General features: G+C 42.4%; 1 protein-coding gene and 1 long non-coding RNA gene across 3 annotated transcripts in view; one reads left to right on the top strand and one right to left on the bottom strand.

Moving 5' to 3' along the window:
- Positions 1-638: 638 nt before the first annotated feature.
- Positions 639-21,668, bottom strand: WBP2NL (WBP2 N-terminal like). Its single transcript, XM_034402979.3, has 10 exons — positions 21,535-21,668; positions 21,110-21,268; positions 18,757-19,059; positions 15,086-15,194; positions 7,800-7,935; positions 6,421-6,513; positions 5,449-5,643; positions 4,275-4,418; positions 3,406-3,482; positions 639-2,347 (listed from the first exon to the last, which is right to left on the bottom strand). Exons 3-10 carry the CDS (start codon positions 18,813-18,815, stop codon positions 2,300-2,302), a joined length of 861 nt encoding a protein of 286 aa, XP_034258870.1. The 5' UTR covers positions 18,816-19,059; positions 21,110-21,268; positions 21,535-21,668; the 3' UTR covers positions 639-2,299.
- LOC117655470 (uncharacterized) overlaps positions 18,236-24,379 on the top strand; it is a 7,470-nt gene continuing 1,326 nt past the window's right edge. The window contains exons 1-3 of one of the 2 annotated variants that reach the window (XR_015728721.1): positions 18,236-18,631; positions 21,566-21,690; positions 24,128-24,248. This is a non-coding gene — a long non-coding RNA (uncharacterized LOC117655470). Of the gene's footprint in view, positions 18,632-21,561; positions 21,691-24,127; positions 24,249-24,379 lie in introns of both variants that reach the window. The other variant, XR_004588676.3, reaches the window with a different exon arrangement.

The raw sequence follows: 24,379 nt of genomic DNA, 5'->3' as shown, positions 1-24,379 counted from the left end.
CTTGAAAATAACTCTGGAGAGAATGAGATAGCATAGAACAGGCTTCTGTGGGGCAAGCCTCATGGAGAGAAGGGGCTAGAAACCCTGAGGGAGAGAGCGGGATAGGATAGGAGACGTTTCTGTGGGGCAAGCCTCATGGAGAGAAGGGGCTAGAAACCCTGAGGGAGAGAGCGGGATAGGATAGGAGACGTTTCTGTGGGGCCAGCCTGAGGGAAAGAAGGGGAGAGGCTTCTATGGGGCAAGCCTGAGAGAGAGAAGGGGAGAGGAGAGGATCTATGGGGCAAGCCTGAGGGAGAGAAGGGGATAGAGAGGGGAGGCTTCTGTGGGGCTAGCCTGAGGAAGAAAACGGTAGAGGAGAGGCTGATTGTAACTAGTTATTAATTTTCAAACTCGTTAAGTGTCAATTTATCAAGCCCGATCACATTTGTAGCGGAGCACGGGTATTCAGCTAGTTAGTCATAAAGTCATTGGAGGTCAAGTTTGAGGAAGATCTTAACCAAGCACAATATTCAAATAGATCTTGTTAAGGAGAGTTTTCCATTCTTTAAAGAAAGGAACTATATCGCCTCCCAGCCCACACCAATTGAGCCTTGCACAAAATAATAAGTTATCAACATACCAATGCAGACACAAATATAAAAGTTTCAATATTTCTGTATTAAAGTGCAATTCAAAAATAATATAAACAGAGTTAGCTATTTAGTTATGGAAAACAGTTACGCTTTTGTGTTCAGAATGAAGGTATTTGTTAGAAAAAAGTTTATTTCATACTTTTTACTGTATAATTATCTCATTTACTAAAGGGAAAATAGATGAGTATCCATAACACACCAGTATGTCAAGTTTTTTCTCTGTGAAGTAAAAGCCCTAACATCAAGGAAGAAAAAAGAGATGTCCTATATGCAAATTATATTCTCCACTACATTAGTGGAACAATAGTTCTTTTAAGAACAAATATAAGAGGAATATACATATGATAAGTCATTATTAAATAACAGTTTAACATAACCCAGAATATTGGTTGCTTCTTTCTAGCTCGGACAAAAACTATTTTTAGTTTTCTCTTCCAATACCATTTAATTACAGAACTCTTATCAAATATAATTTCTTACTCATGTTTGGAGTTTTAATATTTTTCCACCTCATTATCTCTGGCCTGATGGTGTAGCTCAGCTAAATCTAAATAGAGGCCTAAACAAAGAGAAACTACTTTGACATCTATGTCTGGCTTTACCAACATACAGCAGTGTATAAATTCCCATTTTCTGTAGCAGAAAAAAAGTATTTTCCTTTTAGATATAACATTTAGTATTGTATTAGCTGCTGCTAGTTGGAAAAGAATTGATTTCCAGATCAAAGATTGAGTCTTGTTCTTAGAATAACCAATATGTTTTTTTCTGGATCAGGTATTATGTTGTTTGCTAAATTACATTTTATTTTAGTCCTCTCAGTTATAAAGCCAATCTTTGGTTCCAGTTCACATAAATGGTTTCAATTCCAATTTTATTTCTCCTGTATGGATAGGGCAGACAGATAATTTGGCCTAATTTGAGTAAGACTCGCTGCCCTACTCTTATACCAGGCAGATGATGTTTTAGAGACACAGAGATACATAAAGACGTTTTAGAGACATAAACCCTGCAGCCAAATTGAAAGCAGAAAAACCTGCTGTGCATTCCTTCAGATGTAGATACAGTAAAACTATTTCTACCTGGCACCCTTCTGCAAGGACAAAGAACCAATATTGCAGAAAATGAAATCTTTAAAGCATGGTTGGATGTGGCAAACCAGAAGGCAGCAACAGTTACTGAGAAGAAAGGAATTGATTAACCTTTTGGATCTTCTTGTCATCCCTTCCTCTTCAGATATCAATTTTTAGAAATCAGTGGAAAGCTTTCTTCCATTCTACTTTGCAGGAAAGATAAAAGTCTCTGAAAATTCCCTGTTATTCATTAATCTGCATTAATGAATAATGGAAGAAAGCAAGGAGTGAAAATACCATGCAGATATAGATGGTATTAAACATACAGAGATGCAGAAAAACAAAATGCTCCTTCATGAATATCTGTGTCACATTAAAGTGTTTTGTTATAGCCTACCCTCAGGACAGAAAACATATAAAGTACTACTGTCACCGCTCTTGTATTGCCATTGTGAAAGTGTAACAGCAGGTGTAACATCATCCAATATTATGCATGCTACTGACATAAGATGGTCTAGAGATTAAAAAAAACAAGGCAGCAGCAACGGCAAAATCTTCAAAGTCAGGAAACATAAGAAAGTGGCGCTGAGGCTCCTGTTAGTTGTTCTTCTTTTCCTCAGGTGGTGCATAAGGAGGTGGTTGATCCTAAAATGAAAATTAGGCACATTTAATTAAATTGGCACATTACTATTAAACATTTTGAGTTTTGATTCTGCCCACTATCAAAATATCTCAGCATTCTTAAAATTATTCAATATTAAATCAGTGTGTAAGACATTTCAATGCAGTCTCATATGTGATCTATCTCCTAAGAAGATGGGCAACTATAATGAAGGACCTCAAGTCCCAAGATTTCATGTTCTTCATACCTTTATAAGGAAAGTTCTTGTTACTCAGTAATATGTTATAAGCCAATATTATGCAACATAATATGTTATAAGCCAATATTATGCAATATTTTGCAGCTCTCTGCAAAAGGCTCTAATGCATGGAGAGGTGGAAAGAGAAGGGGACAGCCAGCAGCAAGGTTCAGCAGATGGACTCAGTTACAAATGGGTGTGCCTTTGGAAGGTCCGAAAGACCAGTTTAGGAACAGATCATCATGGCAAAAATCTATGTGGTTAAGTGCCTTATTGGCACATAATCTGTCAACGTTATTATCACAGGGATGGGATGAGATGGGATAGAAACAGACAGTCAAACATGGATGTAGCTGTTTCGTTTTTGTTTCTTTTTTAAAGGAGAGGAACAGCCTGAAGTGAATAAATAGAGTGTCTGTTGTGTGTGTAATTTCCTCTAGAATTCAAAGTTTCTCAGTGTTACTATATAGAAAGCAAAAATGGCAGATGCTTTTCGTATAATGTTAACATATTCAATGTAATTAGCTGCAAATTTTATTTAACTAAATGCCAGAACAACAAAAATTTTAGAACTACAAAGCTAAACCTGCTCCTCAGGTTGTGCTACAGGATGTCCATTCTCACTCAGTGATTGTACCTAATATTACAATTGATAATCAGCTAGTTCAGATCCAATCGAGTTAGCACAACAGAGAGTAAGTCTATGACCAAACTCATTACTCATTTCTCAGAAATCCCTCTCCTGGTTTTCTCAGATAAAACAGTTCACCTAAAAAAATGTGGACAATCACTACTCCCTTGGCCCCATCTCCTGCCACATACAATTCTAGAGAAAATCCTTACCATAGGCATGTAAACATTATGAGGATTAGCTGGGTTATAATATGCACTGGAAGTTGCCTCTGCTGCTTTATTGCCACCTACATCATTAATAAAAGAAAAAGGGCAGGGAGAACTTTTAAGACAAATGCAAACACTATTCACATTCACAAATGCTACCTGGTGTCTTCTTAGTTTCTAGATAAAATTAAAGTACAGATTTGTAGCCTCTATAAGGAAGAATCTGGACAAGACAAGGTAATCATTTTTAGATATATTAACCATGTATATTTGGGTAGGCAAAAGAGAGAATATTCCACAATAATCAGAGATTGAGATCAAGATCTGTCAGCTAACTGTATCTCAACAATTAGCAGATCAAACAGAATTTATAATCTCTAAAACAGAATCTGGTCACATTTTTGAAAGGAAGGCCACAGGCTCTCTCCTTTTATTAATTTTTAGTTAGCAAATGTCCATAAGTGGAATGGCACTGATGATACAGGAAGGGATGGAGACAGAATTTCTGACCTCAGCTTTTGGGTAGGAGGGAAGTGGGGGGGGGAGTAACCAAAATAAGGAATACTAAGTCTTAAGTCTTACCAGAGCCTTAATACAAAATTTCAGTAGCACAATCCTGCACAGTTTTGAGTACAAAGATAAGACTGGGGGTGAGACTGGGGGCACTAGGAGACTTTTGCACCTATCTTTAGAGTTTATGTTTAACAGAGGGGTGTTTCAAAGAACATTTACTTAATTCAAAGAAAATGACTTGGATAAATCAGCATGACAATAATTGCTCTTTAAATAACTTATTTAAAACCCAGAAAATAAAACCTGGGAGCACAATGCAACTGACCCAGTTCTAAGCAGAAGCAATCCTAAATTCTTACCTGGCATCCCAGGTTCTGTCCAGGTCCTAGGAGCTGTAGGTCCTGGATCAATGGGAGCTGAAGGTCCAGTACCAGAAGGGCCAGGATATGGGGGAGGAGGTGCCATGTACATGGAGTTCATCCCAGGAGGTGGTGGATATGCACCTAAAGAAAAAAAAACTATATTTGTACAAGCATATCATAGATGTATTTATGTTGGTGCAAATTCACACAAATTGTTTTTTTTTCTTATTTTGCACTTTCTTTAAAAATCAATCAGGAAGTATTTTCCAAATAATTTACACATTCAAAGAGAGATGACTACTGTGCAATTGGTATTCTTGTGCAGATCCTACAACTATTCCCTTGGCTGTATAATATAATATAATATACAAAATATAGGGCAGTAACAGAATCATTTGTGGGAAATGAATGTGTGGAATAGCATACCCAATGTCCGAACCCTTAATTCTATCTTTATTACAACTAATTCCATTCACTATGAATATGTTCAATCATTCCAAATATTACCCTTTCCCTAGTAGCAATTTTATAATGTTGCTAATCATATTTTTCAGATCCGGATAATTTTTTAAGTCATTTCATCTACATGAATAGTTATAAATTTTATAATGCTACAGTACATTTTATTGACATATTTAGACTTATTTATATAAGTGTGATTTTTAAAAAAATGTTTTATAGGTTAAATGAAGACAAAAAAAGGAACAAGAATCCCAAAACTTATCTTAGATCAGGGGTGTCAAATTTGATTTCATTGAGGGCCGCATCACAGTTGTGCTTGACCTCAGGGGTGGGTGGCCATCCTGACCTCACTCCTGTCGAGGGCGCCTGTGGTGGCCTGAGCGCTCTGCCAGTGAAAACATGAACCCGAGCTCTGTTTTTGGCTGCCACGGCCTCCTGCAACCCTCTGCCAGTGCTCTGTTTTCACTGGCAGAGGGTTGCAGGAGGCCGTGGCAGCCAAAAACCAGAGCTCAGGAGCACATTTTCACTGGCAGAAGCACCACCGGCCAGTCCTTCGCTGTTCCAGGGTGGCCCTGCAGGCCAGATCTACGTACCCCATGTGCCAGATTTGGCCCCTGGGCCTTGAGTTTGACACCCCTGTCCTAGATAAACAAAAAGAGTCAGCTTAATATTGAATAACAATATTTTATAAAGTTGGTTGAGAATTCACCTGGAGGAGGTGCATATGGATATCCCATAGGCTGCGGAGCAACTCCATATCCATTCATTTGTGCAGGCATATAAATATAGGCTCCAGAAGCTGGCTGTGGCATAACGTAGCTTCCTGGTGGAGGTCCATAAGCACCAGGAAAAGGTGGTGGTGCATACCCATAGCCAAAACTCGGAGCTGGTACTCCTCTAGAAGCTAAACATAGTATATTTAATAAGCCAAATGTAGCACATGAAATCTTGGAGTTTAAATAATTATGTTTAAAATCAACCAAAATTAGAGAGAATTTAAGCAAATTATCTGATCGGTTTACCCATTATGATTATTGTATTTTTGCAGGAAATGCACTCTATGTGATAGTGAAATTAAGCGAACTACAGAAAGCATGCAGAATATAGCTTTGTGCTGTTTACTTGCAGTGGTCATTGAAACTGTCTGTATTTAATTCTAAGTAACAAAATGTGTTTGCAAGCATGCATGGAAGCACAGGGCAGGCTGCACCAGCTCCCCTCTGGGTCATGTGCCTGGAAGGAGAGGAGGGGCTTAGAACAGAAGAGGCAGCATTCCAAGTCACTGCCCAATGCACATTTGCCATTGGGGAATATTTTCCCATAATGTTTTCTTCTCAGCTACCAACCTAATCCAAGTCCATTTTTGTACCCAGTTTTTATTTTTCTTGCTTCTTCCACTATATCAAATCTGGACCCATTCTGTTTAGAGGAGTTATCTTGCTGATAGACAAGAGCTCAAGTCTCTCTACATAATTTTTTCTCCAACATTTTGTTGAGTTGGAAAGAATGAAAAACATATAATAGAGGTGAGAATAGCAGCATTTAGCACTAACCATACATTAGGGTTTAAGCATACCTGAAGAACTATCAGCAAGTACAACTGTCAAATATTATCATCAAAAGTAGAAATCAGTACCAAATTATTTGCCTGGGATGGGAAGAAATGAGAAGAAAGTCTTACCATCACTTGCAAGCTTGAACATCATTTGTCCAAATTCTACAGCACCTCCACTGAAAAAGCTCATTTTAAATGAAGCCTGACCTTCCCAGCCACCTAAAAAAAAATGTTGCATTAAAAGTCTTAAATTAGGACAGCTTCCCAAAATGTTGTCAAGACAAAAACATGGATAAACTGAACATGATTTGATATCAATATCAGTTTACAAAGTAATTCAGAAATAGTTTTAACAAATATTCCCATAATAAGGTCCCTATACCAGTGGTGAAATTCAAATTTTTTTACTACCGGTTCTGAGGGCGTGGCTTGTTGGGCATGGCGTGGCTTGGTGGGCGTGACAGGGGAAGGATACTGCAAAATCCCCATCCCCTCCCCACTCCTGGGGGAAGGATATTGCAAAATCTCCATTCCCACCCCACTCTGGGGCCAACCAGAGGTGGCATTTGCCAGTTCTGTGAACTACTCAAAATTTCTGCTACCAGTTCTCCAGAACCTGTCAGAACCTGCTGGGTTTCACCCCTGCCCTATACCAGTTTTGAGAAATCACCTCATTTTTGCCAACTCCAGGTTCCTCAGCATTGTATTACTGAAATCCAGAGATAAACTACCAACTTTCAATAGGTGCATTAAACCTTTAGTAAGATTTGCTTACTTATGTTATTAAGAACCCTTTAAAATCAAATAAAAAGGACCAAAACCTCATCCTATCTTTACCAAAGTTCTGGAGAGGGCAGAAGATGCCCCAATAACCCTAACTTCACAGTATATCCCATCTATCTTGCACAGATTTCAAAGAGAACAAATTTCAAGGTAAGAACAATACTTAAATTGTTTTTTTCCCTTTTCACAAGCAGCTAAAAATGCTCATTCATCACTTTCCTCTAAACACACTTATATGTAAAAAGTGCATTTCTTCCTACAAGCTCAGAAGTGGATAGCTTCTTCCAAACTCTAATCAAATGTTTTCACTGAATTTAATCAGGGACTGTGAAATTTAACCAGAATGTATATCAGGAAAACAGAATTTCCTATTACCTTATGCAAGCAAAAATTTGCAAATAAATATAAATCTAATTTGAAATAATTGTCTTTAAAATAAGTTTTCAAAATAAAATATAGTTTTTCTTTTTCTTCCAAATCAAGTTAGAGTGAATTGTGAAGTTTCTCATAAATATTGAATGAAGGATGGTGAACCTAACAGCTATCAAAACCCTTCATTATTGGTATTTATGTACAAAGAAACATTGCTACACATTTTTGGTGAATGTATAGTTCTCAGCTACAATAGAAATTTAAACCAAAATTTTTACATTTGATTTTACATATGATTACTCCAAGAGCGCAATTTTTTGAAATTTGCCTCTCTGATGGATGACACATACCTCCCGGTTCTGCTTGTATTACTCCTTTGATATAATTGGCAGAAAAGACAGGTTGTTCAATGGAGCATCCCTTCACCAAGTGGAATGGCATCATGAAAGACATCATTGGGTCTTTGCTTTTTGACACAAAAATAACCTGCAAAACAAATTCATGCCTTCACATTTTTAAAAGAAAAGCACAAGAAAACCACACAGAAATGAAAACCTTGTTACATATAATTGCAATCTACATCCATATCAAATCATCAACTTAAGATTTAAAATTGGACTAATATTTTTTTATCCCAAAGCTAACCCATCCTAAAACACTTTTCTTAAAAACATAAAATGGACGTTGTCTTACCTGAACGTCCTTTTTCTGGGCGCTGCGTACACTATCCATGTATGGGTTAATACTTCAGTATTTGGCAACAACTGAGTGAAAGAAACAGAAGGCTCTTCCCCTTTCCGGCCCCCTAGCCACGCCTCTGTTCCCATGATCCCCCAGTCTGAACGAAAGGCGCAGCTAAGAAGGAGTCGACTAAAAGTAACCTTAACAAACTCAACTTTATTAACACCAACTTGATAACACGGAACGAAAGGGACCAACAGTCACCAGGTGAGCAGTCAGCCCAAGAGGGAGGGTTATGGATAGTGTACGCAGCGCCCAGAAAAAGGACGTTCAGGTAAGACAACGTCCATTTTCCTGTGCGCTGCTCCCACTATCCATGTATGGGATATACCCAAGCTCAAACCCCCTGGGTGGGGGGCTGACTGTCTCCACCGTTGTCCTCCGACACCACTTTCTGAAGTACTCTACGGCCAAACGACGCCTCAGCGGAGTTGTACACATCGATCTTGTAGTGGCGAATGAACGGCGTGAGGGACGACCAGGTCGCTGCCCTGCAGATGTCCGCTACCGAGGCTTGAGTGGCCCAGGCCGCCGATGTGGCCGCACTGCGGGTAGAGTGGGGGAGGATTCTGCCCGGTGCCGGCCTGGAGCTTGAATCGTAGGCCATAGCGATGCAGGCTTTAATCCATCTGCTGACTGTGGCTGGTGATACCTTCTGACCCATGGACCTCGGACTAAAGGAAACTAGGAGGCCCTCGGTCCGGCGAAAAGGCTTAGTCCGGCGGATGTAGATGCGGATAGCACGTCGGACGTCCAGCGTGTGCCACCTCTCCTCCCTAGCGTCTCGAGGTGAAGGGCAGAAATCCGGTAGGATGAGTTCCTGGGCCCGATGGAACCACGAGTTGACCTTCGGGATGAAAGCCGGGTCCAGGCGTAGCGTCACCGTGGATTCACGAAATATGCATAAGTCCTTGCGGACTGAGAGAGCCACTATCTCTGAGACTCTTCTCGCCGAGGTGATCGCCAGCAAGAAAGTCACCTTAAATGAGAGGTACTTGAGAGAGGTTGAGTCTAGGGGTTCGAAGGGGGGTCCGGTCAGTGCCCGCAGAACCAGAGTCAAGTCCCATGATGGGTACCGGTGCACTGCAGGGGGTCGAAGGTTTGTGGCCCCATGTAGAAACCCCTTGATGCGCGGGTGGTGCGCGAGCGACTGGTACGGGGGGCAGGTGATGACCGTCGATAGCGCAGCTGTCTGCCTTCGTAAGGTTGAGGGGGTCAGGCCCTTGTCAAGGCCGGCTTGAAGAAATTGCAGGATGTCACGAACATCCGCTGATGTCGGGTCGGTGTGTTGTCGGGTACTCCAGCGACAGAACGCCTGCCAAGATGCCTCGTAGATGCGGGTTGTAGACGGACGTCTAGCCGCTTGGATGGTGGCCACGACTTCGTCTGGTAGGTTGTCCTTTTTCAGGATGACGCGTTCAAATGCCAGACGGCTAATTGGAGCCACTGGGGCTCTGGGTGCGTGACCTCCCCCTGGCGAAGGACGAGCCGCCGTGGTGGGATCACCCACGGTTGGTCCACGGAGAGTGCCACTAGGTCGGCGTACCACGGCCGCCGGGGCCAGTTCGGGGCTACCAGGAGCAGGTCGGCCTTCTCCGATAGCAGTTTCCGGATGAGGCGGGGAATTAGAGGCAGTGGTGGGAACGCGTACAGGAGACCCTCGGGCCACCTGCAGCGCAACGCGTCGTGGTCCTCCGCCAGAGGTGTCGGGTAGCGTGACACGAAGCGGGGAAGCTGAGCGTTGGCCGGGGTTGCAAAGAGATCCACCACCGGGCTTCCGAAGCGTGAGGCAAGCTCCCGGAACAGTTGTGGATGGAGCTGCCATTCCGCTTGGTCTATGGTCTCTCTGCTGAGCCAGTCTGCTCTGACATTGGATGCCCCCGAGATGTGATCCGCCCTGATCGAAAGAAGGTGGTTCTCTGCCCAGCTGAAGAGATCGGCGGCCTCTCGCATCAGGGCGCGGGACCTTGTGCCCCCCTCTCTGTTGACGTGCGCTTTGGCCGAGATGTTGTCGGTCAGGATCAGAACGTGATGTCCTCGCACCGTCGATTGGAACTCCCGAAGGGCCAGTCTGATCGCCCGAAGTTCCAGAAGGTTGATGCTGCACTGACTCTCTCGCCAGGACCACTGTCCCTGTGCCACCAGGTTGTGGAGGTGGGCTCCCCACCCTCGAAGACTTGCGTCGGTGGTGATGATCAGTCGGTCCGGCTCTAAGAAACTGGACCCCTTGAGAAGCGAAGGCGATGTCCACCACCTGAGGGACTGGCGGACCTGAAGAGTGAGGAGTACTGCCCGTTTGGAGTTGGCCCTGCCTGCCCGCTGGAATGGAAGCAAAAACCACTGCAGAGGTCTCGAATGTCTGCGTGCCCACGGAACGATGCCGAAGCAGGATACCATCTTTCCGAGAAGGCAAGAAAGATGGATCAGGGCGACTCTCCTCTTCGACAGGATCTGTTGTATCAGAGCGCGGATGCTCTGGACTCTGTCCGGTGATAGGTAAACCTGGCCGTTGGCCGAGTCTATCAGTGCCCCCAGATGAAGTAGTTTGGTGGTGGGCTGCAGATGGCTCTTTTCGAAATTTATGGTGAAGCCGTGATCCTGGAAGACCTGCAGGACTCTCCTCATGTCTTCGGTGGCCTGATCTCGAGTGGAGGACAGGATCAGAATGTCGTCCAGGTAGCAGAGCAACCGGATCGGGATGGTTCGAAGCCTGGCTGCTACCACCGCCACCAGTTTGGTGAAGGTGCGGGGGGCTGACGAAAGTCCGAATGGCATCGCTCGGTACTGGTAATGCGTTCCCGCGAATTCGAATCTCAGGAACTGCCTGTGCCCCGGGTGAATGGGCACGTGAAGGTAGGCCTCCCGGAGGTCGACCGATTGGAGCAAGCCTCCCCGTCTCACCCCCGCTAGGATGGACTTTAGGGAATGCATTTTGAACCTGTGGTATTGAACCGACAGGTTTAGCCGCTTTAAGTTTAGTATGCCCCTCCAGCCCCCTGAGTTCTTGGGTACTAGGAAGAGGGTTGAATAGAACCCGGAACCCCCCTGGGCGTGTGGCACTGCTTCGATGGCATTGACTTGCAGGAGGTGTTCTATCTCCTGTGACATTAAGTTCCGCTGTTCTGCAGAGCGGGGAATTGGACAGCGGACAAACCGATGGGGCGGCTGACCGGAGAATTCGATAGAAAGTCCCGAACCAGTCGTATGCCTTACCCAGGAGTCCGAGGTTGATTTGGCCCATTGCTGGTGGAAATGAATGAGCCTTCCCCCGATGGGGCCTGCGAATCTGGAGTCATTTCCCTCGTTTGGCTGGCTTTGACCCAGCACCACGGAAGTTGCGCCTCGGCTGCTGGTTTTGGCCTCGGTCTCGGAACTGCTGCCGGTCCTGGAACCTATCTCCTCCCTGATAGTGGGGACGATGAGAAGAGGACCCCCTGGGTCCCGCGCTGGCACGAAAGGGCTGTTGTAGAGGGTAAGGAGAGTACCGGCGTTCCTGGCGGCGGTAAGTCGATGGGAGGATCTTTCTCTTATCCTTCCCCTCCACTAGCAACGGCTCCAGCGCGGCGCCAAAGAGCTCTGGGGCTTTGTAAGGTGCGGCCGCCAATTTCCATTTTGCTTTGAGATCGGCCTTCCAGGGCCGGAGCCAGAAGAGTCTTCTAGCCGAAAGAGTTGAGGCTAAAGTCCTTGAAGCAAATTTGGCTGCGTTTAGTGAGCTGTCAGCTGAGTATTCAGTGGCGGCTATTATCTTGTTTATATCCTGCTGGAGCCTGGTGTCCTCAGGAGGTAGTCTGTCCTGCAGGTGCCGGAGCCAAATAAGCGACGCTCGGTTGAAGAAGGACGTTGCCGTCGCGGCTCTGATTGCCCAGCCCGCAGCCTGATGTGCTTTCCGGAAGGCCCCCTCCATCCTCTTCTCCTCTGCCTTGAGAGAGTCAAGAGGATCGGTGGAAATCAGGGAACCAGAGGACAATGCTGCCACAGGCTGGTCAACTGTAGGGAGCGTTAGGAGGTCCTCTAACTCTGGGGCTGCGCAGTAGAGCTTTTTGTCCAGGTTGCTGGGTGTGGCCAGGGAAGCTGGTTGTCCCCAGGGATTCTGAATGACCTCCGTAAACAGCTGAGGGCACGGGATGTAGTCCTTCTGCGGCTTTGATGAGTTGAAAAGCGCGTCATGAGGGCCCGCTGCTGGTGGGGTGGCGGCAGTGACATCCCCTGGCACTCCAAGATTGGTTGTGAGACGTGCCTTGTGGAGCAAGGACTTGAATAGGGCCGGGCGGAAGAGGCCTGTAAATGCCGGTGTGTCAGGCGCTAGGCCCTCATCCTCTGAGAGTTCCATCTCCTCAGGCCCTTCCTCTGCCTGGTCTGAATCCTCAGAGGAGGAATCCTGACCTCGTCTAGGGAGAGGCTGGGGTTGGGGCTGGTGGCGTCGCGACTGGCTTGGAGTGGCTTGGACTGGAGCCTGAGTCGACTGCTGCAAGGTTGCACTGAAGAAAGATGACAGTGCGGCCGAAAACATGGCCTGGAAGTCCAATGGGGAAGCCATTCCGGTCCCCCCCTGGGGCTGCGGCTCAGCTCTTGGTGATGGGCCCGTTGCTTCCGTGGCCCGATGATGTTCTGCAGGAAGGAGAGTTGGTGAGGCCTCCGCTGCGAGCCCCCTGCCTGTCTCCAGGCGGGGTGTGCTGTGACCAGACCTGAGCGCCTCTGGAGTTCTTGGGGTTACTGCAATGTCGGATACAGTTGAGATCCCCAACTCCGCAGCTCTAGGGAGCGCACGCACTTGCTCCAAGGCTGTGGGCTCCCTGGATGGTGTCTCTGCCATTGCCCTCTGAGCCCTCTCCCACTGTCTCTCGAGCGCGTTGTGCCTCCTTAACGCATCCCTGTCCTGGAAGCGCAAGGCTCCCTCAGAAGCAGCTCTGCTGGTGGCGCTCGTATGTCTCTTCTTTGATTTCTTCTTTCCCCCTTTACTGCTCTTGTGGGGGGGGCTAAGCTCCAGTTCCATGTCCGAGGATGGGGGGGAGTGAGACATGGTTGAGGCTTGATACCGCTGGGCAGACCCCTTAATCTTGCACTGCGCCAACTGCAGAGAATTCTCTTCACGAGAGTTCAAAAAGTGCAAAATCTTCTCCTCAGATGGTAGAGGAAGAAGATGCTCGGCCCCTTTCAGGCTCGGTGGGGGGGTCTGCAGCCGGCTCGCAGATCACCGAGGATGCCGGCTGGAGAGTCTGACCAAAATGGCGGCCCGCAGGTCCACCAATATGGCGCTGGCACGTGGCTCCGCTGTGCCCGACTCTGGCGACGGTCTTACATTGGCGGCCCGAGGGTCCGACCAGGTGCCGCGCGATTCCCCTTGCAGAGGGAGGCTGCTTCAGCGTCTGGCGCTTTCTCTTCTTCGCGCTAGCGCCAGGCAGATGGTTTGGCGGCAAGCTGCGAGCAGCGTTGCGTGGGCGGCCGGGGATTCCGAACCCGCCGCCCAGCTGATGAGCGCAAAGTCGTCCGCTGTGTTCTTCTCGCGCTCCGGGCTTGCCTCGATCGGGGGCGAGGGAATCCGAGCCCGCCGGCCAGCTGGGGGTGCGCTAATTAGTAGAGGCTGCCCGCGCGTGGGGAGAAGCTTCCGATCAATTAGGGAGCTCGCCGGCAGGAGAATCGGCTGCGACGCTCCGCTCCCCCCCACCAGCTGGTAGAAAAAACCTTGCGCCGAAGCGCCAGGCAAAAAGGGGCGCGAAAAGCAACTATTCAAAATAAACACAACAAAATGCCTAGACGCTTAGAAGAGAGAAGAGCCAAGACTATAAGAAAGAATTTATAGAAAGGAAGGAGCAAATCCCCACAGAAGCACAATACCTTTTTTTAAAAACCTGTGGAGCTCCAGCAAAACACTGCAGTAGTTGCCAGCAACTGAGTGAAGACTGGGGGATCATGGGAACAGAGGCGTGGCTAGGGGGCCGGAAAGGGGAAGAGCCTTCTGTTTCTTTCACTCAGTTGTTGCCAAATACTGAAGTATTAACCCATACATGGATAGTGGGAGCAGCGCACAGGAAAATAATCAGTCAAGATAGATATCTTTTAGAAGGCTGTTCAGCATGGTTTAGCTTATAACTTTTGATTCTTGGCTTGTGTAGACCTTCATTAAAGATCTCAATAACTGTTTATGGACCAACCAAAATAAAAAGATAATATACAAAATATTTAAAATCCGAAATACAATCCTTTTAATCTACACACAAAAGCAAACATTTTAAATATTATTTTTAAAATAGTGATGGAGCTGTGTTTAATTTTCTTTTTGAGCTGGAGATAGTTCCAGAGACAGAAGGATTCTATGCTATACAGAACTCATTTGTATATCTGTCAACCTAATAAATCCTGACAGCAGGCCTGCAATTAAAACTTAATAGGCCGTTCTTAAAGTTCACACAAGATGAGTGCAGTCAATCTTTTGAATAATCTACTCTCAAGTATTTAAAACACTAAACTGTCTGAAAACTGAATTGTTAATGCAAATAGTACTATACCAGTGTTACTGGCTTCAAAAGCTAACTCACTATAACTATTTTAGTGACTTCAAATCTTCAAGTCTTTTAAAGACTTCCACATGGAAGGCATTAAGCAGTTCAATTTAGATTTCAATCAGAGTATGTAAAGCATGACTTATTTTAGATAGCCCTCTAAACTATGAGACACTTAAATCAGGAAAGAAAAAAAAGCTAACCACTGGCTTCATTTCTGATGTCACAGCTAATTTTCAGTCTAGTAAAAGCATCAAATTGAGAAGGATTTTGCAGAAAATCTGTATTACTTTATGTATTGCTAAAAATGTCATTTCAGAAACTGAATATTGTTTTAGAAGTTTAACTGAGGAAATTTTCCAACTTAGGAAGGTTGGATTTCACTCAGAACTTACCCGATAAGGAGTGAGAAAAACCATTCCTTTCTTAGTGCCTTTGAACATCTCTGGATTGCCAGTAATCTCAGAGAAAGTCAGCTCCACATCTTTACAGTGCTTGAGAATACTTCAAGGAGATACAATATAGATGTATTAGTATATTTAATAAGGTTTATTAAAAATAACAATACAGATGAAGGACCCAGTTTGTGGGGGCAATAAGCTGACTTTGTATAAATATACAAAAGAATGAAGGCTATTGCTTAGCGCATTGTAAGCCGCCCTGAGTCTCCGGAGAAGGGCGGCATATAAATCAAATTAAAAAAAAACAAAACTTAATAAAAAGTATTTACTAAGCTCAGTCCAGAAAACGTAGCTCAGAACATATTTGTATAAACCTCTGAACAAATAACACCACTAGTGAATATAATATTTTATCCCCAGAATAGATAACACCAATATCTATTATTATTATTTGCTCTTTGTATTAAGTCTTTAAGATTTCTCTTCTGTATTCTTTCATATCAACTATATATATAAAAATGTAAAGTACAAACTTCATAAAAGTATTCCAGATTACTCAATAGTGTTGTTTGGAAATAGCTTTTGTAAGAAATCATCTTTATTGGAAGTGGACTGAACAAACTGATAGTTAACTATTAGGAGATGAACAAAACTATTTTGACTGTGAGGAGGTGAGTTTTCCTTCTCTGTGCATAAAACGTTAAGTTTATTTCTGTGATAACTAGATTTAATCACCAAAGTCAACCAAAATGTGGAATGAATTCAACCAATTGTGATTGATTTGTTATGTTTCAACAAGCACTGGATTAGTTTGAAAACCTATAGCTTTAATCTTCTGCAGTTAGTTCAGAGCAAGGCTTGTTGAGCACCAAGCAGACTTGCATATAATCCAATTATAATGAAACACAACTATCTATTCTCATTTCAATAGCTGATAAGGCAGCTATCCATTATTCCCCCAGCATCCCACCAAATGTCAGATATTTATGAATATTAAGGATGATTGTGTGAACAGTTTTACTTTCTTTTTTATTCTCCAGTTCTTTAGAGCTGCATAGTTTGTAATGAATTACTTGATATAACTGCTTATAAGCAGCCTCTGTCATCCAAATCAGGGGACTCTGGTTTATTGAAGACCTCTAGATATAAGCATCAGAAATGATGTCTGGAGCACCACTGGAGGAAGATTAACAGCGAATCTGACTCAAAATAGGTAAGGGTAATTGTTCAGATCTATTCAATGAAAACAAGGGTGGCATATTATCACAATTTCTTTGCCCTTGCTGTTGATAAATTACAGCCCAGTAGCATTGTATAAGTAGCTTGTTCAGTTTTGAACAAAGGTGGGCAGGAAGATTTGCCATCAGTCTTTCTGCACTACATTTTGCCAATAAAGTCATTCATAGTCATGTAACTTTTGATTCTTCACGGTAGGTGTAAAATGGTGATCAATGTCTTTTACTATTATTTGTGACTGATGAGTCCAGATAGCAGTAAGTGCCTCATTTGGGGAATAAGTGATCCTGTCCTCATTCCCTGGTCCCAATCATAGTGAATAACTATTGTTGTCACCAAGCTCCTCTTCCTGATGAAGTTTTTATTTATTTATTTAATTTCTATAGCCACCCAACTCAACCAACTGACTCTGTGAGGCTTTCTTTTGGGGAAGAATGTGGGTGTCAGAGCATCTAGTAAAAATGGATAATCTGACACCCTTTCAGTCATAAATCTAGAATAAGTACACGATGGAAAGTTTTCATGTTTGATGAATGACCTATGAAGGGACCTGGATGGAGAGAACAGATGTCTCGTGGACCACTCAGCAACATTCAATACAATTAATCACGATATTCTTCTGGACCATCTGCCCAGTTTGAAGTTGAGAGCACTGTTTTACGATAGTTCTGCTCCTTACGAAGTAATTCCAATGGTGATGATGGGTCAGGTTGGCCCAATGGGTGGTCCTTTTTGTGTGATGTCTCAGGGTTTGGTCTTCTCTCCCTATCATGAAACTGCTAAAAGAGGATGTCTATCTGTTTGGAGACAAGTATCATCAGTATGCTGCTGAGCTGATCCCTAGTTAAACATTTTCATCTTGGGCTGGACCGACCTGAAGTTCCTGACTCTGAAGGCTGTTAGTCTGGATAACACAGAATAGAATGAAGTTCAACAGGAAAGGGGTACTATTCTGTTCTGGTTTTAACTCTAGACAGAGTAGCATTCTTCTGAAACAAAAGTTCTACAACTTGGGAGTTCTTCCAGGTTTCATGGCTTACAGCTGGAGGGGCAAGTGGAGGCCATGGCCAGAGGAGCCTTTACCCTGGTTTGGGTGATGTGCCTACTCAGCCCTACATGGAATTGGAAACACTAGTGATAGCAACTCATGTATTTAACTCCATTAGACTACCACTACATGATGTCCCAAAAGCTGCCTTTTAAAATTCTCAGAAATTGCAATATATAAATTGGGGAAAATGCACAAATTCTGAATATCTTCATCAAAAAAAAAATCTTACTTAGGATTTTTTTTTTTTTAAAAAGATGACCTATCACTATCACAAGAATGTTGACAATTTAACACTCCAATGATCATGTAGAAATCACATGAGTCTGGTTTAACTCATACTGGCTTTACTTTCAGGCCTACCGTCAGTATCTCAGCTCTGCTGTTCTATTTTTTTGTCTTGTTTTCTTCAATTATTGCTTGTCTTATTCCAAAGTAAACCAAAAGGAAGAACGAGTCAAACATGTAAATTATTTGCCCTCATTTGTTTGATAATTATGGCCGTGAAATTATTCATCTCTTCAATGTATTAGTTGAGTACTACTATTTTAACATAAAGAAATTATTAATGTTTTCCTGTGAAGCCAATTACTTCAAGTCATGTTTCCTCTTAGGTAATGAGCCTGCCAGAAAAGTAGTTGAGAAATTTATTTCGGGCCACGCTTTATTTCCTTTTCCCCATCAATTTGTACTTATCTAGGGTGTGATGGAAAGAGAACCTGTATTCAGTAATGCAGCCTCCTTAACTCTCTAGCCTCCCCGAAAATTGTTCTCCGGATACACCTATTATTCCTAACCTAGACGGAGGAAGGCGGGATTAAATTCGTGCTTAATGAAGCCTAACCTGGGAAGGAAAATGTAAGTCACAACTACTACGGCCCACGTCATAAAACAACATTACTGTACTCAGATTATTGCACGGGCCGGAAGTGGAACTAAAGGCCGCTTAGACTGTCGAAACAAAACAAAACAGAACAGAACAGAACAAAACAAAACAAAAGAAGCTATCACCGCCCTCCCCACCAAGAGTCGAAGTCCCGGGCATAGCAAGACTGTAGAAAGGGAGGGGAGCGACGCAGGTTAACACCTCTACGGCCTCTCTTAACACTTGGGCAGAAGTCACAATCCTTCTCCGGGTGATGATGGGAAGACGCGGGCACTCTCGAGCCCAGACGCCCCCCTCGAGGCCGAGGAAACCAGGCGGCTCCCCAGAGGGAAAGGTCGCTGGGCTTAGAGGCGCCCGTCCCACCGCTCAGGTAGAAATGCTCCGCCTGTGTTTCGCGATCCCCGAGGATACGCAAGCTCTCCCCCACCTCCCGCCTTCGCCCGGTCTTCCCCCCGCCGCCCCTTGCTAGCCAAGTCCATCCTCGCCTCCGGTTACCTTTCCCCGTGGGGCGGGACAACACCGCCACCGGGCAAATGGTTCCTGTTCAGCGCCATGTTCCCGGCCAATGGCACCGACCGAGGCGGTCCGTCTCTTTCGTCCCTTGCCAAATAGGGCAGAGCCGCCCCGTAGCAGGCCGTGATCTCCTGGCGCGCAGGCCTGCCTCTCTCGGTGGAGTGGAGGCGTGGCGGCCGGTCGGTCAGTCAGCTGTGGGGGAGCCTGTCCCGCGGACGCCTCCTGGCCACTTGGGAAGCCTGCAAAAGGCGCGGTGGTTGCTACTACAGTTCTACTAAATTGATTCTGGAAGGAGGAGAAGGAAGATCAGTGAGCACATAAGCAATGCAGTTAACGTTGATCGATGAAAAAGGTCCATAGCTAGGTAGCGCCTTTCTTGGGATTAACCTAAATTAACAGTCATATTTTTATTCGCTATGGAAATGTGACATTTGTTGACCGCATTCCCTCCAACCACTCTGGAAAGTAGGAGACATTAGGAGACAGCTACTGGCACAAATATTATATAATCGAAGGCTGCTTGAAATCAGCTGTCCATTTCTACATCTGTAGATGGCTGAAATATGTACAGTGCTCAAAAAAATAAAGGGAACACAAGCAAAAGACATCCGAGATCTGAATGAACGAAATAGCCTTATTAAATACTTTGTTCTTTACATACAGTAGTTTATACAATGCTCAAACAACTAAAGGGAACACAAAACTACTTTATGTAATGAACAAAGTATTTAATAAGCCTATTTCATTCATTCAGATCTCGGATGTCTTTTGCTTGTGTTCCCTTTATTTTTTTGAGCAGCATATTTGGAGTGAGGGCTTCCCTCCCTCACAAAACATGTTGCTTCCTAATCCTGCCCCTTTAAGAGCATAAGCAGGGATTGTTTTGGTTGCATTTTTCTCTGAACTTGAACTTCGGTAGGTTTGTGGCTGTGCCTGGCTGGCCAAGGTGGAAAGCCGGAGTCCAAACAGAATATGGTAAAATAGACCCCAGGCTGGCATAGGAATGAGACAAAATTGCATTTTCTTATCTTGTTTATACGCTGAATACATATTGAGGGAAGTTGAATTGGAAGAAGATAATGTGAACTTTTAAACTTGGAGGAAGCAAAAGTGGCCTTTGAAGAAACGGGATAGAAAGATTATTAATGCTTTTCAACTTTACTGTTGAAGAAGACTCCTAAGTATAGCATGGATAGCCAGAAAACAAACAAATGGATCATAATCAAATTATCATCTAGATATATTATGCAACAACCAGGCCCCTTGAGAAGTTCATAATACTGGGAAAGGTGGAAAGAAAATTTTGTCTCAGGTTGCAGTTTATAGAATTTGGAATTATGTAATGCGCCTGCCTGCTGTATTAGATACTGAGGGACATTTTTTTTTCTGTTTGCTTTATTTTTACATATGTAATACTTAAAAATAGATGCATAGTGATATTCAAATTTTCAAATATGCTTCACTTATGCTTACTTTTTCCTCAAGTTAACACATAGTCTGAGACCCTTCAGAATATCAAGGTTAGGGTATACAATTCTAATCTTAGCCCTTTGAGATTGCACGGGTTTTAACATCAGTCAGTTTCCGGTAAAATTTCCTTATCTTTTGAGAAATACCTAGTTTTGGTTCTGCATTTTGGACTGTTCCTAAAGTGAATGATTATAGGTTTCTGTCTTACATATTCCTGTGGCACTAGTTTCTCCAAAACTGCGCTAGAAGTACTGTAACATCTATTTAAAACAAGTGTCTTCCCTATATTGCTGTTTCTTATATTTCTGCAAAACCTTAACATTTCTATTAGGAATTAATATGAACTTACCAGTTTAACTAAACATAGGTTCATTTTATAATCCTAGTTAAAATTAATTTGTCTCCCCAGTTAATGTATTATAGGTAGTCCTTGACTTACAACCACAATTGAACCCAAAATTTCTGTTGCTAAGTGAGATAGCTGTAAAGTGAGTTTGATCCATTTTATGACCTTTGTTGCTACAGTAATTAAGTGAATTACTGTAGCTGTTAAGTTAGTGACATGGTTGTTAAGTGAATCTAACTTCCCCATTGACTTTCCTTGTCAGAAGGTCACAAAGAGCATAGACCCTAGGACACTGCAACCATCATAAATATGAACCAGTTGCCAAGCATCTAATTTTTGATCACATGACCATGGGGATGCTGCAACAGTCGTAAGTGTGAAAAATGTCATTTTTTTAGTGCCATTGTAACAAAATGAATGGTTGTAGGTAGAGGATTACCTGTAATATTTATTTATGCATCGTTTATACACTCTCTTATTCTCTCTCCCCGTACCAAACTAATGGTAATACAAACAAACCTTAAGATTCCAATTCCTACAAAATAAAAGAGTTGTCACTATTTTCTCAATCGTAGCAAGAATGGGAATGCCTGGAATGTCCATTCCATAGAGATGGAGTAGTCATCTAAACACTTCCAGATCACATACTTCTGGTGGGGTAACTCAAAGCATTATTTCCTGGATCAAATATACAGGGTGGTCAGATTCAGTTGGAAGGATGTGGTCCTGAAGATATCTAGAAGTCAAACTACATAGGACTTATTCAATAAAACAGCACTTCAAATTGTTCTTGAAAACCTATATAATGTAAATGTTAATATTGTATATTAGTAACAAAACATAACTAAATGTAAGAGTGTTCATGCAGTATTCAACATTTATATGAAGCTGCTTGGGATGATTTTTGGCAGATTTAGAACTAGATACAGATATGTTGACAATACCTAATGATAATTCCCTTTTTTGCAAAGTCAGCATTGGATTCCTCCAGGCTTCCGCATGTCTCCAGCTTATAAAGGACAGGATGTGAGATAATAAGCTGAAACTGAATCAAGATGGAACTGTTACCGATTCTAAGGGATGGACCTCAAACCATAGAGGTACAGCAAGCTACTAATAAATCACTCAAATTACATATTTTAATCAGACAGTGGAACACAAAAATTAAGTCTAGCAATATTTACATCATTGTGGCATGTATTTTTTTCAACAAGATTGGATCAGTAACAAGAAAACGTCATTGTGATACTTTAATGAGCTAAATATATCAAAAGACTCTAGGCATTATTCAATCCCGTAATTGGTTTTCTTAATACAAACAACCCCCACCCACCCCAGTCATAGTATAATATACTAATTCTCCACAAATTAGCTTCTAAGACAATCTACATTATCAAAATGTTTTCATTAGATTTTGGTATCCACAATGGCAATGGAAGGTTTTCAGAGATTATAATAGGATATTTTCTTTCTCTATACCTGTATTCTCTTTATGGCTTGATTTTTACAATACAGACCCATATGTAACATAAAAGGGGGGAAACCACTATATTGCTATGAGGCATTTTCTTTTCTAATATATTTGTGACAGTGGTATGGTGATGCTCAAGTAAGAGCTATTTCTGTAGTTTTGATGTCTTAGTAGGTATTTGAATTGGGGAAATGAAACTGAAAAAAGGCAATTTTGTAATAGTGCATACATTGGATACAGCAGATGGCCATGAATACCTGATGCTCCCACAACTGGCTCTAAAATGCAAAGATCTGCATTGGGAGCAGGCAGATCTTTGGCTTTTCTCAGCAAAGTTAGTCTAGCTATGATGTAGATGAGAAATGCTTTAAAAATAAATGGGCCTACACAATTCAGCATCAAGATGGAATTTTAGAGCTAATTTTACTGTTAAAAAGTAAAACCAATAAGCAAGAATATTCTACTATTCTTGATAGTAAAGGAAACCAGAATTAGTCTGCAAAAATAGATCTTGTTAAAACTCAGTTTGAGATCCCCAAGACAAGTTATCAATAATGTCATACCTCAAATTCATTGCTCCTATATACAGTCTAAGAAGATAAAACTTGAAATGGTTTAAGGTAGAGTGAAAATCAAAGTTTTTCTCTTTGTACAACTCATCTGGAATATACCATACCTACATAGGACAGTAACATCAGAGCTTTGTATATTTTGCTGCATTCATTGCCAAGGATTAAACTGCGAAGAATGTGTTTATAATTATAACATACAGTGCAAGGCAGTGCAGTAGTTAGAGTGGGACTGGGATTTGAAAAACCCAGAATTCAAGTTATCTCTTGAATAAGACAGTAACAGTGCAACTTTATACTTGTCACGTTTCCTCAATCCCAATAGCCTAACAAATTTGCTGTGTGTATATAATAGTGACTGTTTGTACTGTATTAACATGAGCTCTTTAGAAAAGATGGATAAGAGTTGCTTAGGAACACTGGCCACCAAAACATTTTAATATATTTAAAAATATGTGTATTTGACAGAGGCAATTTGAATATTAATAGGAGAAAAGGGCACACAGGTGAATTTGTGTGAATAGAAAAATAGCCGATATGCATGAATTAAAGCACCATTGTTGAGGTTTATTCTCCCATAGTAGGCACAATAATGCTAATGCATGTTAAAGGGCAGTAGAATTTCTTCGAATTTCTTCAATTAGGTTTCTTATGCCCAAGAGTTCTAAAAAAGAGCAGATAAAGAAGCAGCATGCCCAGGGATGTTATGCTTTGTGTGCTCATTCTCATTTTATGCCTAGGAGAATCAGCACAATACTATAGAATTCTCTGATAACCTCTTCCATTGAACATCAAGTTTCTGAGTCTGTATCATTCCAATAACATAGCTTTATATTTCCACAATTATATTAGAATATATTAGTGTTCACACTTAAATATATTGAACTAAAGTGGGACTTACTTCTGAATAAATATCTATGCAATTGCTCTATTATCTTTTTTATATTTGACAAAGGATACTATACTAAGACAATCCTTCTCATAAAATTATTTTCTGAATAACTATAGTGAAACATTTCTTCTCTTGCAGTCATTAATTTGTCATGGCTTTGACCATAGTTTTCAGAAACAACATGCAAATTGTATCTTGCAATATTATGGAAAGGCTGTAAATCACCCTTTCACAAAAACCTGCTCAGAATCAGACAATCATATTCATTTCAGCTAAGACTTAAGCTACATTTAATTCAGAATATTCATAACCTACAAGCAAACTAGCCTCCCAATGGTTAAACTAAGCTAAAGAAGCAAGTAATTCTGCACAGAAATGAATGAAAGGCCTGCCTCCTTATCATGCAAATGTGTTTCACTGACTAGGCCTTTGTTATAAAACAAATCTTAAGAAGAGTATCATTTATGCAATTCATATAAATTCATAGTGTTATGGCAATGTGAAATAGAGAAATTATCTACCTTTAGCTATTTGTCAGAACTAGAAGTGGGAGTTAGGAGTCTTCCTAGTATATAATAAAAGTATTAATCAATTGAATCTTTCAGTCTCAACTGCTGATGATTACATGGACATATCCAAGTTGTTTTCTAGGCAATAATTCAGAAGTCGTTTGCCTTTGCCTTCTTCCAGGGTATTCAGAAAAAAAGGACATCCTTGGGAATTTCTGTAAGTTTCCCATCCAAATATTAATTTATGTAATTATGTATTAAATATCAAGAGGGTCATAGCTTGCTTAGCTTTTTGGGACTAGCCAAGTTTCCTATGTGTAATAACATTGTGGTATAAAGCAGCACTCA

The sequence above is a fragment of the Pantherophis guttatus genome, chromosome 7, assembly GCF_059756535.1.
Source record: "Pantherophis guttatus breed Tessera chromosome 7, ASM5975653v1, whole genome shotgun sequence".
Taxonomy (NCBI): domain Eukaryota; kingdom Metazoa; phylum Chordata; class Lepidosauria; order Squamata; family Colubridae; genus Pantherophis; species Pantherophis guttatus.
The sequence above is the reverse complement of the archived record's forward strand: the minus strand, read 5'-3'. Positions and strand labels throughout refer to the sequence as shown.